The 14525-nt window shown below is 34.2% G+C and overlaps 2 protein-coding genes across 3 annotated transcripts in view; one reads left to right on the top strand and one right to left on the bottom strand.

Annotated features, from left to right (window-relative positions):
* LOC117123074 overlaps nucleotides 1-3024 on the top strand; it is a 13099-nt gene extending 10075 nt beyond the window's left edge. The window contains exons 7-10 of the mRNA XM_033268902.1: nucleotides 234-266; nucleotides 502-567; nucleotides 819-884; nucleotides 2217-3024. Of these exons, the coding sequence (XP_033124793.1) occupies nucleotides 234-266; nucleotides 502-567; nucleotides 819-884; nucleotides 2217-2407 (356 nt within the window). The 3' untranslated portion in view covers nucleotides 2408-3024. The remainder of the gene's footprint in view (nucleotides 1-233; nucleotides 267-501; nucleotides 568-818; nucleotides 885-2216) is intronic.
* A 701-nt stretch (nucleotides 3025-3725) lies between these two features.
* The window catches only part of LOC117123045 (alanine--glyoxylate aminotransferase 2, mitochondrial-like), a 16365-nt gene continuing 5565 nt past the window's right edge, over nucleotides 3726-14525 (bottom strand). For both annotated transcript variants that reach the window (XM_033268864.1, XM_033268865.1), the window contains exons 5-13: nucleotides 13568-13662; nucleotides 12734-12893; nucleotides 11971-12099; nucleotides 11282-11447; nucleotides 9781-9840; nucleotides 9306-9394; nucleotides 8198-8347; nucleotides 5942-6040; nucleotides 3726-5361 (exon numbers count right to left, since the gene is read on the bottom strand). In XM_033268864.1, the coding sequence (XP_033124755.1) occupies nucleotides 5257-5361; nucleotides 5942-6040; nucleotides 8198-8347; nucleotides 9306-9394; nucleotides 9781-9840; nucleotides 11282-11447; nucleotides 11971-12099; nucleotides 12734-12893; nucleotides 13568-13662 (1053 nt within the window). In that variant the 3' untranslated portion in view covers nucleotides 3726-5256. The remainder of the gene's footprint in view (nucleotides 5362-5941; nucleotides 6041-8197; nucleotides 8348-9305; nucleotides 9395-9780; nucleotides 9841-11281; nucleotides 11448-11970; nucleotides 12100-12733; nucleotides 12894-13567; nucleotides 13663-14525) is intronic.

The following is a 14525-nucleotide window of genomic DNA, read 5'->3' as shown; positions in this document are numbered from 1 at the left end:
TTTTGGGGGGGGGGTAAAAAAAAAAAAAAAAAAAAAAAAAAAAAAAAACAAAAAAAAAAACCAATGCGCACAAGATTCGTTATTTCGAAAATGGGATATTACGTACCTGATTATGCTAATCAATTCTCAAATTATATGGAATATTTCTTGATGCAAGGTCGGTGAACCTATAATATATCTCAAATACTTATTTTCTAATTTTGCAACATGTTGTGTTGGATCACCATCTACAGCAGGCTCTCCAATTCCCCCAGTTAATAACACAGGTAAGACTTTAAAATCATTTTCATCATATTCAATGCCATTGTCCGGTTGCCCTTATTTTCATTATCATCTCATCAAAATCAGCATTTTGTTATCATTATCATCATCATCATCATAAAACTTACAATTGTAATCTATATGCTTGATAAACGTTAACCAGTTGAATAACAAATAAAAATAATAAAAATGTCAATTACTTTTGATAAATAACTGTGTTTAAAATTCGTTTAATTCTAGTCAATGATATCAAGGAGATGCTGCCTACACTACACTACTTGCCTACTGCAAGTTACCATAAAAAAGGTACAGAAAATTTACAGACAGTAATGTAATAAATTTAAGATATGATGTTTGAATGAACCCAACAGTCTCATTACTTGTTATACGATTCTTCTAAAGTGCATATCTTGTTGTTACAAACCCCTAGTCTCCATCAGGGGCGGAGTTAGGGGGGCAGGCCAACCCCCTTTTGGAAGGTAAAAAAGAAGAAAAAAAAAAGATAAAAATATCAATTACTTTTGATTAATAACTATGTTTAAAATTCCTCTTAATAGTTACTGATATCAAGCAGACACTGCCTACACTACACTACTTGCCTACTGCAAGTTACCATGAAAAAGGTACAGAAAATTTACAGACAGTAATGTAATAAATTTAAGATATGATGTTTGAATCAACCCAACAGTCTCATTACGTGTTATACGATTCTTCTAGAGTGCTTATCTTGTTGTCACAAACCCCTACTCTCCTACACATAAATTTCATGGGGGCACGCCCCCGGATCACCTAGGGTAGTATTATCTCGATCGGCCCCACTTTCAGTTCCCCCCTTTTGGACATCTATGGATCTGCCCCTGTCCACGTCATTAACATTGGGTTTCTCATCCGAGCAAAGCTTACACCGAATGAAACCGACAAATGAAACCGAAACAGAGTGTACCAGTACGTACTATATTGAGTCATGACAGTTAATCATTGGCAATACAAATCAATCAATCAATCAATTATTAATCAATCGAACAATCTATTGACAAAATGATCAATATTTCAGTACATTGATAAATTTTTCCATCGATCAAATTAATAAATCAGTAAATAATTTGATCGATTGTAATCAATTGATCATTCAATCTATCAATACATCCATTCATGATACCATTTGTAAAAATAAGTACAGTAACTAGAGTACTACAGTGTTACGTTATCACGTGATACTACTCCGTTGCTATGGTTGCAAAATGCGTTCAACCGGACGCCATTTTCTCCACTGACAACCATTGATCCCAATTTCTAACGTAATTATTAAGATTTTGTATCTTAGTTTTTCTTTGTAAATTTTAATTGATGATTAATTGTGTTTGATAACTAATATAATGTGAGCTTTTGTGTTTTTAGTACATTTTGATGGTAAAATATTAGATTTTAAAATGCCTATTCCAGAAAGCCTTTAAGTCCTTCAGACGTAATTAACAGTAACCAACGTCTGGTTGGCAATGGAGGGCGCCACCTGGCGTTGACGACATGACTGTGGTACTCTATACTAAAAGAATAAATTTGAAAAAAAAAAAAAAAAACAATTAAAAAATGATTGCTTTTTATATTTTTAGCAAAATATTAGCTTTCAATTAAAATCAAATCCCCACCTACACCCCTACCCAACCATAATGAAAAATTACAATGTACTTTATTTTTGTCTGTTACAACGTCTCTCTTATTCGATTTTGATGTACAGTAATTGTATTTTAAAATATTTACACAAATAAACACAATCAAATAAAAATCAAACGAAAAAAGAACCAGGCACATAAAAATCATATATTCCTTGCACAACCAATAATAATAATAATAATTTTGCTTATAATTAATTAGGAAATGCTTAGATTATAATCTCTTTAACAGTCTGTATTACATTCTCAATAGTACTTACCTTTATTTGTCTGTCTACCTCATAGATACTGTGGCTATTTCAACTGGAGCAACTTTACTAGTGGTTTTAATATTAATTTTATTATCAGTCCTGTTTTGGAAAAGGCAACAGATATTCAGATATAATCAAGTACAACAAACACAAGATATCGAAATGACAACAGAAAGCAAGGAAATTGCTCTGAATGGTCACCAGGAACAAAAAAACAGTGTTTGAAAGCAAGATGCCTGTGGTGGACTTTTTCTCTAAATTCCAATCAGAGGGCGCCCTATTCACACAGCCTAATATGAATAATGCATAAATCTGTCCACAGTATAAATTTTTAATGTGATATGCAAATATTTGGTGAAATATGACAACATAATGCCCACGTACTGTATGGTGAACAAAGCTTAAGAGAGGGTCTGGGAATCTACTGGAAAAATGAAATTGGCAATTTTGATTATCAAACCTTCCCATCTTCCAATGTAAATATAACTCAATAGAAAGGATTATTTCATGCATCATTGGTGGATCCAGGAATTAGAAATAGGAAGTGGGGGGTTGGGGCAGGGATGAAGTTCCTCCATAGATGGAGGGTCTATACTGAGGAAAGGAAATGATGATTATGGCAATCTCAGACTTGACTTTGAAAAACTGGGAAGGGGGATGTAGGCCAGCTGGTTCCCTCCCCCTTGAATCTGCCACTGGGCATATACAGATTAATTTCAGACAAGAATGTTTGGTCAGACTGTGCCCAGTCCTGGATAATTTTAATTAAAAAAAACATGTGACATGCCTAAATATGATCATGATGACATCATATCATGACCATATATAGGCACATCATGACTAAATATTCCAATGCAAAACTGGTTTCTTGAAAAATTAGGCAAAATCAAGTACAGTATGAATTATGAATGTAACAGATAAAAAATGACATTCGAAATTGCAGAAACATTTTGGGGAAATTAATTTACTTCAGTATGTATAATGTTTTTGCTTATAAGTGCATAGGAAATAAAAAACCAAAATTGCAATTTAAGATTATTTTGTTTGCATGAATATAAGATATTAACAAGTTTTTCGTGTCTGTAAGGAGATAAAAATATGACCCAAGCTCACAAAAGGGCTGTAAACTCGTCCTCAGGCCAAAATGAGTTTTTGTTATAATGGCATAGAACATATTATTTATTTACTTTAAAATGACAGTTAAATGAACTCAATCGGGTGTCTGGAAGCAAAGTTATGACCGTTCTACGCCCTATTGTGGCTATGAAGGCTTGTTTCTCAATACAGTGCGGTGAGAGTTTATAGCCCTTCTGTGAGCTTGGGTCACAAATTGTATAAACAAGAAGATTATGGTAATATTAAGGATGTATAGAAAAACTGAAAATAAGAGGTTTAAATTGACATGGTATATTTAGACACTAAGCCTATTTAGTGTCTAACTATTTGTTATAGAATACAGGAGAGAACATTTGAAAAAAATATCTAAGATTTATAAAATTGAATATAATAAAAGTGGAACACTCCCACAAAACTGGAAAAAAGATTTGATTGGCCATTTATTTTGCATTTTGACGAGACTGTGCACATCAACAAGTCAATTAAAAATTCCAATCCAATTAAATATTCCAATCAATAAATGTATTAATGCACCAATAATAATAATATTTATATTATATAATAATCTATTTCATACGATTGATAATATGGCATAATTGATGTTGGCTAACACTATAATATGTTAAAAAAATACAATACAGTATAACTTTTTTGATTCTATACTTGGAAGACATAATTCTGAGGTCACTTCAGTAAGTTTAAATATTCTAAAATATACCTAAAAACAGTTTCGTATTTTCCTCCTTCTAAGCCACTAGTTATTCAGTTCAATGTAAAATCTACATTATTTTTTTAATGCAATATACAAAATAGACCGAACTCAAGAAAATCTTCGCTACTGTAATAAAACAATAACCAAGAAACTTGCTCAAGATTCCCTATGGTACAATTAGGTTTTTGGAGTGGTCTCAAAAATCTTGCCTAAACACTGAAAATAGTGGGTAAGATACTTTTATAACATTATGTATATTAAGAACACTTCATCAATTCATAAAAAAATATGAAGAATTTAGATAAGCTCAGCATAGCCTAGGCCACTGACATTGGTAGGGCTGAACAGGGTTGTATAGCACATTTCTGGGCTGAGTGATTAATATGATATGAGGTCAGCATTTATAGTAAGTACTCTACACTCTTAGTACTTCGTATTATTACACCAGTCATTAAAACGATGACAACGTGGATACAGTGCCTTACAAGCATACAACCGACTTGCATATTTACGATTTTGGGACACTGCGTATCAATACCGAGAGTCCGAGCCACAATCGTGCCAATTATTATTTGAGAAGCCCGGGCCATAGCTATGCATGCACTCTGCCTGCACTAAGAACAGGAACCAATGATTTAAAATAAATTTGTATTTGAATCTACAAACACACCACTGGTCCATCCAGGAAATCAAAATAGTTGGGGTCCAGGGAGGGATTTTCACAGATGGGGAATCTAGACCACCTCAGTCCTGCCATGGGTGAGGTGAGGTAAGAAAATTTATAGTTATGACACCTCTGGATGGCCGGAAATGGCACTCTCAGACCTAAATATAATTTATAATTTTCCTTTTTTTCAATTTTTTTATGATTTTGAAAAATTTGACATCTACTTCTACAAGTTTTATATTACTACTATAGGTCTAATACAGACTCAACGTACATGCACCTCTGTTGAGGAAACATGCCCAACTGTTACTGATATGCTCGAATCATGTATCTGGTATGCTTAAAATGTAACGTTTTATTTCACTCTTGAAATAGAAAATTAGTCCAACAAATTTGAAGACGCGGTATGTTTAACAATAACTAACTCTTGTGTTATATTGTTAATAGACTGGACCACACAAGTTTGTTTTGGATGTAATCTATTATAAATATTATTATCTAAAAAAAATATAAAATATGTTAGAAACCAGAAAAAAAATAGACCATAAAAAAAGAATGAATTATAATGTACGACCATCTTTAAGAGTATGCATTTTGGTGGTGTTCTAGTGCCCTCTGAAATACTGCGATGGCAAAATCAACGTCCTCTCGTGTAATACACATAGGAGGTTTAATGCGTAATACCTTAAAAAAGAAGGTAACAAAAAATATGAAAACCAAATACTGTATGACATAATTATCAAATAATGAATTGATAAATAGTTAATATTATCAAAATATTTTATTTATTCTTTTTTATTATTAAATTTATTAATTAATGGATCAATAAATCAGTTACTTTAATTTATTAATTACTCAACATTAAAATAATGATGTCATTAAATTTCATTTTATGGGTTAATAAAATGGTAATGGGTTTTAATTTCTATCCACAATCAAAATCAGTTATTTATCCTCCCAACTTGCTTATACTGTAGCGACATTTATATTCTGTACTGAGTGTTGATATATTTCTAATTTAAGTGGCATATTTGAATAACATTTTTATAAATATAGTAATAGACAACATGACACAGTCTGGTTAAGATCTGTCATCCTCCATGGTCAATATTTTTTCTATTTACTGGTAAACAGAAAGAATGTTAACCACGGCAGCTTAATATTGGTATTATGTATGCGTTCAGTGTAACATTTTGTTTCATGTTAATCCAATATTTAAAAAATTATAACAAAATAAAAAAAGCAAAGTGAAAGGGGTACCTACATTGCCATGGAGACCACCTTTTCCAACCAGCACACCAAGGTCTTTGGTACTTTCCCATATATGGTTGATCTCTTCTGCTGGAAGCGGTTTTCTTGAGGCCTGTAAAGGTAAACAAAACGTTCAATTTATAGACTGTTGTTTAGGCAAAGCAGCCACTTCACATGTTTACAGTAATTGCTTCTTTTGAAAAGATAACACTGAATATTTCTAATAGTCGTGTAATCACTTCCATAATGCATTAAATTATTCCTAATGTTTTTTTTTTTTTTTTTCTTGAGCACTACGATCTTGATGTAGTGGCGATATATAAATACACAGTATGTATGTCACATAGTGTATTGGGAGTCAAATCAGAAAACACAAACAGAAGTTTGACCAAATTTATTCACAGTCTAACCATGGAGGTATTATTGAGAAGGAGATCACTCGAAAAAGCTACGCGCACGCAGCGCTGTGCAAATGAACCAAGATCAAAGCTGACCGCAGCGCGTGAAGAACGTTTGCGCGATGCCTTTGAAGTCACATGTGTTCCCCGCCATCAAATTTTCAGCAGGCATAGTCTACCAAAAAATTGAACATGGCAAAATGGAGAGCACCTTCTTTTCTCGATGCGCACTACATACAGTCAATCACTATGGCTGCTCATTTGTTTCCATTTTGAAGCTGATACATTTATCTCTCATAAAATATCAAACATATTAATATTTTCCACCAAAAAAAGATTTTCGAATTTAATGGAACATTTACGTGACCTTTAAAAGTACAGTATATTTCAACTTCAATTTCCATAAATTGGCCAAAATTCGCTAATTCTAATTTTAACAGATATTAATTAATAAATGATTGAGGATTATAAAAAACTAAGTCATTTTAGGGTTAACGGGGGTTAACTATTCGAAAAACGTGTCAATTTACAAATACAGTAAACGTAAAAACGCCCTCTTTGATGTGACTCTGGTAAATCATTGTACAGGTTTATGCTATAGCCGGAACTTTGTTCAGTCAGCTAGCAACAGGTAAGTCAGGTTCGGTATCCGGCTACTTTATTGATCATCAACATATGTCAGTCTGAGTGTGCGTATGGAAGTGGATGGAGTAAGGTTTATAAATGATTATTAAAACGGTTCATAAGGTACGTAGCATCTTATACAATTTTAAAGCACAACCATCATGCTGTAATTGTAATTTTAATTATCATCTTAGGAATCTGCCGGAATCAGCCTTCGTGTTCAATTAGGCTGGTTAGTAGAATTTAAATACACATCTATTAGGAGACCTACTTGGTTCGAGCAAGCAGGTATATTCAATACCGCCTTGGTTCGAGTAACCAAAGGACACATTTCACTTGTCCCAAAAATTGACAAAGGGACCCCGAATTGTGTGAAATAAAAAGTAAATTGTTTTCATTATTGCCTGTTCGAGGTAATGTTGTCCACAAATATAATACTCGATCTGAGATGTGTATAAGAGACAGATATTTTATGGAATCCGTTCCTGAAATATACAAATAATAACATATCAAAAGTCTGAAAAAATCTAATCAGGGGAACATTGTTCATTATAAAGATATTTAATGGGTTAAAATCAAACGCTTTATTGCACAACTGCTCTGCTGGAAGCGTATAAATGCATGTCGTTGCCAAGTTGTTGCTAACGAAAAAATGTGAATTATAGGGTAATAAGCCCGCGCGCGATCCAAAAGCGGGGAACACATGGGTTTGTCGCGTCAAAGTGATCTGTTGCCGAGTGATCTCCTTCTCAATAATACCTCCATGGATATACACAGAGCGATGCCACTAACCAAATCAACAATAGAAGTCTTACTTTAACTATAAATGTATGCTAAAGTTTACTTTACCAGAAAAAAAAATAATAGGAGCTGAATTTTTGTTTGAATATGTAGGAAGTAATTGACCACATGTTGACATAATTGATGATGATAAGCAGCCACAATGACAACTTATTTGTTTTACTTGTAAGCTATGAAGTACTCAGACCTTGAACTGAAATATTGCATAAACGACTTCACAGTGCAAGCTGGGGTATCTAAGAATGGCCTGCCAAACATGGTCAGCAACTCCCAACCATGAGGGTTACAAATCTAAATTAAAAATGCTGTAAACAGCCTTCTGTTCAATAAGAACTATGAGAGGTTTAGGGGTAAGAGGTTCATTAGAAATATGATGAGGTTCAGTAGATGGCAAGATAAGGATTTAATAGCTAAAAGTAGACATAACATAAACGTTTAAAAATGACCTTATCTGTAACAAATTCAACCCCAATCATCAAGCCTTTGCCTCGGACATCACCAACAACTTCAAATTTATCTCTCAGCTTGGCCAGCTCCAGCAGCATGTATGTACCTACGTCGGCTGCGTTCGCTTGGCTGCCATCCTCATCCAAAACCTAGGGTGATGTAACAAACACATTAATGACAGAATAGAAAGTTGCTTTATGAAGTATTTTAAACACTTTTTTTATATGCCGTTGTCATATTGTTTATCGAGTGTGACCTGGGGTTTGAAATAATCAATTAAATGTATTGGCCTTTAGTTCAAGTCATTTTCATTTTCATAATTAAAAATATTTTAACATTATTAAGTTATGGTAACCTGTGGTTTAAAGATAAACAAATATATGTTGGGTTTTACAATAGCTTACTTTGTCCTGGCAAATGTCTTACTGTATCACATTACACTTTTTAATAAATAAAAATCGACAGCTCATATATAAGAACACATATATCTGCTACACATTAGTAAAACTAGTTAAGCTTCAAAAATTGACAAGGCCATCTTATTAAAAAAAATAACAATAAATGATATAAATATATTATTAAAATAATAAAGAATAAAAATGGCCGTGTCTATTTTTTTGGAGTGACATTTATATTATATTTATTTATATTTGTACATAAACTTAGTGCACATCCTGAATAGTTGCACTCCTGTCTTGGGTTTTCTAAAACTTAATACTTAGGACATAGAAGCACGTAAGATGGTCAGAATTGGAAAGAGACCAGTTGTATTTGGGAGGATAAACATGTTTGGGGAATTTTCTAGAGAAGGGCAAGTTTTGCAAAGAATATTCAAATACTTGGGGAGGGATACAGGGGCAGATCCAGGTGTCCAAAAGGGGGACACCCGAAAATAACCTCTGAGGCGTTTTGGGCGATACATTTTTTCTTTTTCTTTCTTTCCTTCTTTTTTCTACCTTCTAAGAAGGGGGGTGAAGGGCGGCCCTGCGATACAATGTCACTAGAGAAGATACAATTACCGGGGGGGGTGGAATTATACACATCTAGATGTGTATAGCAAGGAGGAGGGGAAGTACTAGTGGGATTGGGTATTATAATCGTACTTACATCAAGTACAGCTGATCCAACAGCACAGGACATTGGGTTGCCACCAAATGTATTAAAATGTAAAGCTTGGTGCATCGTCTTGGCAACCTCTAAACATATACACATAAAGTTCAACATATATATTGACAGCTTTGTTATCATCCATTAATGTTTACATAAAACAAAAACAAAACACATGCAATGATCTACTAACAATACACGGAATTGGTCTTGATCATACACAGATCTAGAAACATATAAATACAGTAATGATCATGTAAAGAAACTGACTGTGATTGTTTTTTAATGTAAGATCTGATTATTGGCTGAATTAAGTAAACATGGCAATAACTAACATATAGATGAAAATTCAAAAATTTCAGTTATTTCTGCTAATTAAATGCAGTACAATTTGATTATTTTTAGATTTAATCAACCAACATAGAAATATACAGAACAGAAAATATGTTGATAAATAAATAATAAGTTTGTTTACCTGGTGTTGTTACAACAGCAGCTAGGGGAAAACCATTTCCCATCCCCTTGGCCATCACAACTATTAAAACAAATTATATTTTTTTAAATTACAGGATATACTGTATGTAATGTGCTATAACAGAATCAGATACAAAACAAATATGTCTATAGGAGTCAGCTGTGTTAAAAAAAATTCTTGATCACCCGAAATGCCTCAGAGGATATTCCAGGTGTCTAGGGTAGTGCTGGCTCTTAATTGGCCCTTCCCCTTCCAGGACATCGACCCCCCTCCTTCTCTGGATCTGCCCTTGACTGTTCCTAATCAATGTTTATTTAACAGACTAAAATGTTTATCATAATAATATTAGCTTCGATGCAGGCACTTGATTTTGTTCATTGCTTTATTGAAGCGCTGTAGAATGGTTACCTGTTTCAGAGTCATTTTAGATTTTTATAGCTTTGGATCATGGATGCCACCACAAATAATTAATTCTGACTTGTCAGGTGATCACTCTGGGTGAGGCAGCCACAAGACAGCAGAGTACAGACTGGATACAGATACAGCCATTCCTCCCACACCCTACATGATCTGCTGTCATGCAATGCCCCATTCAGAGTGGTAACATGAAAATGATGACAGTGTAGCAGCGTTTGGTGATGACAGTGTAACAGATTCAATGTTAAAACCAGTAAAATAATGATGACAGCGTAGCAGCGTATGGTGATGACAGTGTAGCAGATACAATGTTAAAACCAGTTAAATAATGATGACAGTGTAGCAGTGTATGGTGATGACAGTGTAACAGATTCACTGTTAAAACCAGTTAAATATTGATGACAGTGTAGCAGCGTATGGTGATGACAGTGTAGCAGATTCAATGTTAAAACCAGTTAAATATTGATGACAGTGTAGCAGTGTATGGTGATGACAGTGTAGCAGATTCAATGTTAAAACCAGTTAAATATTGATGACAGTGTAGCAGCGTTTGGTGATGACATTGAAACAGATTCACTGTTAAAACCAGTTAAATATTGATGACAGTGTAGCAGCGTATAGTGATGACAGTGTAGCAGATTCAATGTTAAAACCAGTTAAATATTGATGACAGTGTAGCAGCGTATGGTGATGACAGTGTAGCAGATTCAATGTTAAAACCAGTTAAATAATGATGACAGTGTAGCAGTGTATGGTGATGACAGTGTAACAGATTCAATGTTAAAACCAGTAAAATAATGATGACAGTGTAGCAGTGTATGGTGATGACAGTGTAGCAGATTCAATGTTAAAACCAGTTAAATATTGATGACAGTGTAGCAGCGTATGGTGATGACAGTTTAGCACATTCAATGTTAAAACCAGAAAAATAATGATGACAGTGTAGCAGGGTATGGTGATGACAGCGTAGCAGTTTTTAACTAATCACTCAATCAATCAATCATTCAATCAATCAATTGATTCTTCCCACCCTTAAGTTTCTCTCTCACTGAATTTAAATAAATACAACAAAAAGAACATATACCAATATCTGGCACAACATCATGGGTCTCAAATCCCCAGAAATGACTGCCCATTCGACCAAATCCAGTTTGGACTTCATCCGCAATGCACAGGCCTCCTTTGGCCCGAGCCAGAGAAAAAGCTTCCTTCAGGAAACCTTTTGGGAACTGAATACCTCCAGCTACTCCCTGTAAAATATCAAGTATCATGTCAAGGTTTAATGTGTCAGAGTAACACAATAGAGGAATTTCCATTTAAGATGGGCATATTAGATGTGCATATAAAACGGGCATGTAAGATGGGCAAATAGCATGGGCAAATAAGATTGGCATATAAGATTAGAATATTAGACAGGCATATAAGATAGAGCACATATATGACGGGCATAAAAAATGGGAAAATTAGACATGAATATAAAGCACAAGACAGAAATACAAGATGGGCATATATAGTAAAATGAGCATATTAGACAGCATATAAGACTGGCACATTATGCACCCGATGGTCATCAGCTACATATTACATAGTTCAAGTATTGAAATACACACCATCGTGTTGGGATTCAATATTTCAACATTAATTATTTCATCATCAGGAATTATTCCTGATTAGGGTATGTATTGTACGTACTTATCTGAGATTAATCAGTAGACCTTTTGGTTAATGATGTTACTGTGTTAAAATATATTTTCTTGTAAAAATCACTTTTACCTGGACAGATTCTGCAATAAAAGCCGCAATCTTCTTAGGTGTGCAGTGTTTCAGCAGATCATTTACCTGATCAACATACATATCTTTGGCAAAGCACTGTCCAGCTTTGCAGTCACATGACCTTATGGTCTACAAAACAAATTTAAATTTATATAAACACTGTAGGTAAAGGTAAAGATAGGAGAATCACCCATATCTGGCAGTTTCACTGTACTGAATTGCACATGGACATGGTTTGTGACTACCTAGCTGCCGTTAATTGGTAGTTCTAGCTGCACGACATTAACCTTAATTTTAACGTTAGTACCCAACATGCAACGCGATAGCTCCACCCCTTTTTTAAACAAATCGAAAGACGCATGCGCTAGCCCGGAACTAACGTACGTCAGGCTTGTAAAATCCTGAAATTAACATACTCTGCAATGCAAGGTAAATTATGACGTTATCCGTTAACGTTAACATCGTGCGGTGAAAACCGCCTAATTGGTGCTTATAGTACCTTCATGTTTCCTTTATAACTACAACAACAATCAATAAGCAAAGATTTAAGAAAAAATATGTAACTTTAGAGCTAACACAATCTCAACGGGTTGTCTTACACCTGAGGTGGGCATATACCCAAGGAACTATTGTACGTTTCTTTGTTAGCAGGCACTTTGAATTACTTGAGTTTTTACATCAGCTTTCAATGGAGAAACCATCATTTTTACGTGTACTAGACGATATATATCCCTACTGTATGTTAAAAAACACAAGAGCTAACCTGTACTGGAGAGTCTCTGCAGTTGCTTCCGCCCCACGGTCCTCTAAATGGGTCTGCGTTGATCGTGTTCAGAATTCCTGAATTTTTGGGTACATCAAACATCCAATTGCCCATTGCAGTGAATCCTACCAAACTAGATATCATTCCATGATAGGCACTCCTAAAGGAACAAGAGAATCTGTTATGCAAATTCCGTTAAAGTTGCTGCCATAATAATAAAACCTGACTTCCTAAAGCCTTGTATATTAACTAAAGCACAATCCACCACACTATCTAATCTTCAATAACAACAAAAAAACAACTCAACAGTGTACGTTATCACAGTATATCGCGAGCTGATTTCATTATAGTCCCTTTTTGAATGATACTTAGACAATGCAAAAAGTAATGCATTTATTTTGTCTATATTTTTGTCTTTGGCTTAGGTAGGTGGCATTTCTGACAGAAAGAGCTGGAATTCGCCAGACCACCAGGCAATGCAATCAATTTATATTTTAAAAAACATATTTTATCTCCCACTCTGACCATCGCCATGGTGAACAGAGCGAAGGTCTGGATCTGTGCCTTACTGTAGGGTGCCCTGAAATTGCACTCTCATAATCAAAAATCTTACCAGTAATTCATAACAATACAATACAATTATTTTTCTTAATACAATTTAGGGGAATGCGATTGCACCATCTGCACCCCCTGCATCTGTCCCAGGTCGAAACCAGCCTACACCCCTGGAGGTGTCAAACACACCCTTTTTTGCTCATACAGGCCCAAAGACACTAAGAATTATACAACATCACAGTAAACCCTGGCGTATTAAAAATGAAGATAATACTATACCTGAGGCCAATGACATCATTGGCCTGGGTATATGATCTTGCCATGAACAATGCTAGATCATTGGCCTCACTTCCACTGTTCACAAAGAAACACACCTGCCAAAAAGGTAAAACAAATTAATTAATAGCTTGCCAATAGTTTAACATTAACACCCCCACACACCATGTGTTAACCTGTATACTGCACATGTGTATAAATGCTGCAATGCCTTAGTACAAATTACACAAAGTGTATTGCAGCAACAAATAATGTACAATCTTCCATATTAATTTTGGTTTCAAACTAAACATCAACACCACCTATGTTCTAACACACCCACACACCATGTGTTATATTGCACACATGGAGAAATGCAGTGACTTTGTATGAATTACACAGAGTATATTGCAGCAACAAATAGTGTACAATCTTCCATATTAATTTTTTTTCAAACTAAAACATCAAGCACCTTTGTTTTCCTTTAGACGCACCTACGTATCCCATGATTCTTTGTATTAAATTTCAAAACTTAAGAGAATGAGAAATTTTGTGCTCCAAAACAAGCACAAAAAAGCATCCAACACATCATGACATATCATGTTAATTTAGACACTTTATTATGACATATGTTAATCTAGATACACATTATGACATATCATGTTAATTTAGATACACATTATGACATATCATGTTAATTTAGATACACATTATGACATATGTTAATTAGATACACATTGTGACATATTATGTTAATTTAGACACTTTATGACATATGTTAATGTAGATACACATTATGACATATCATGTTAATTTAGATACACATTATGACATACGGTATCATGTTAATCTAGATACACATTATGACATATCATGTTAATTTAGATACACATTATGACATATCATGTTAAATTAGATACACATTATGACTTACAGTATCATGTTAATTTATTAGTTATTATTACACAAATAGGCCTAACAT

The sequence above is a fragment of the Anneissia japonica genome, unplaced genomic scaffold (assembly GCF_011630105.1).
Source record: "Anneissia japonica isolate Jap-2015-1 unplaced genomic scaffold, ASM1163010v1 scaffold2999_len715162_cov194, whole genome shotgun sequence".
Classification (NCBI taxonomy): Eukaryota; Metazoa; Echinodermata; class Crinoidea; order Comatulida; family Comatulidae; genus Anneissia; species Anneissia japonica.
Note: the sequence above shows the minus strand (reverse complement) of the source record. Positions and strands in the feature narration are given on the sequence as shown.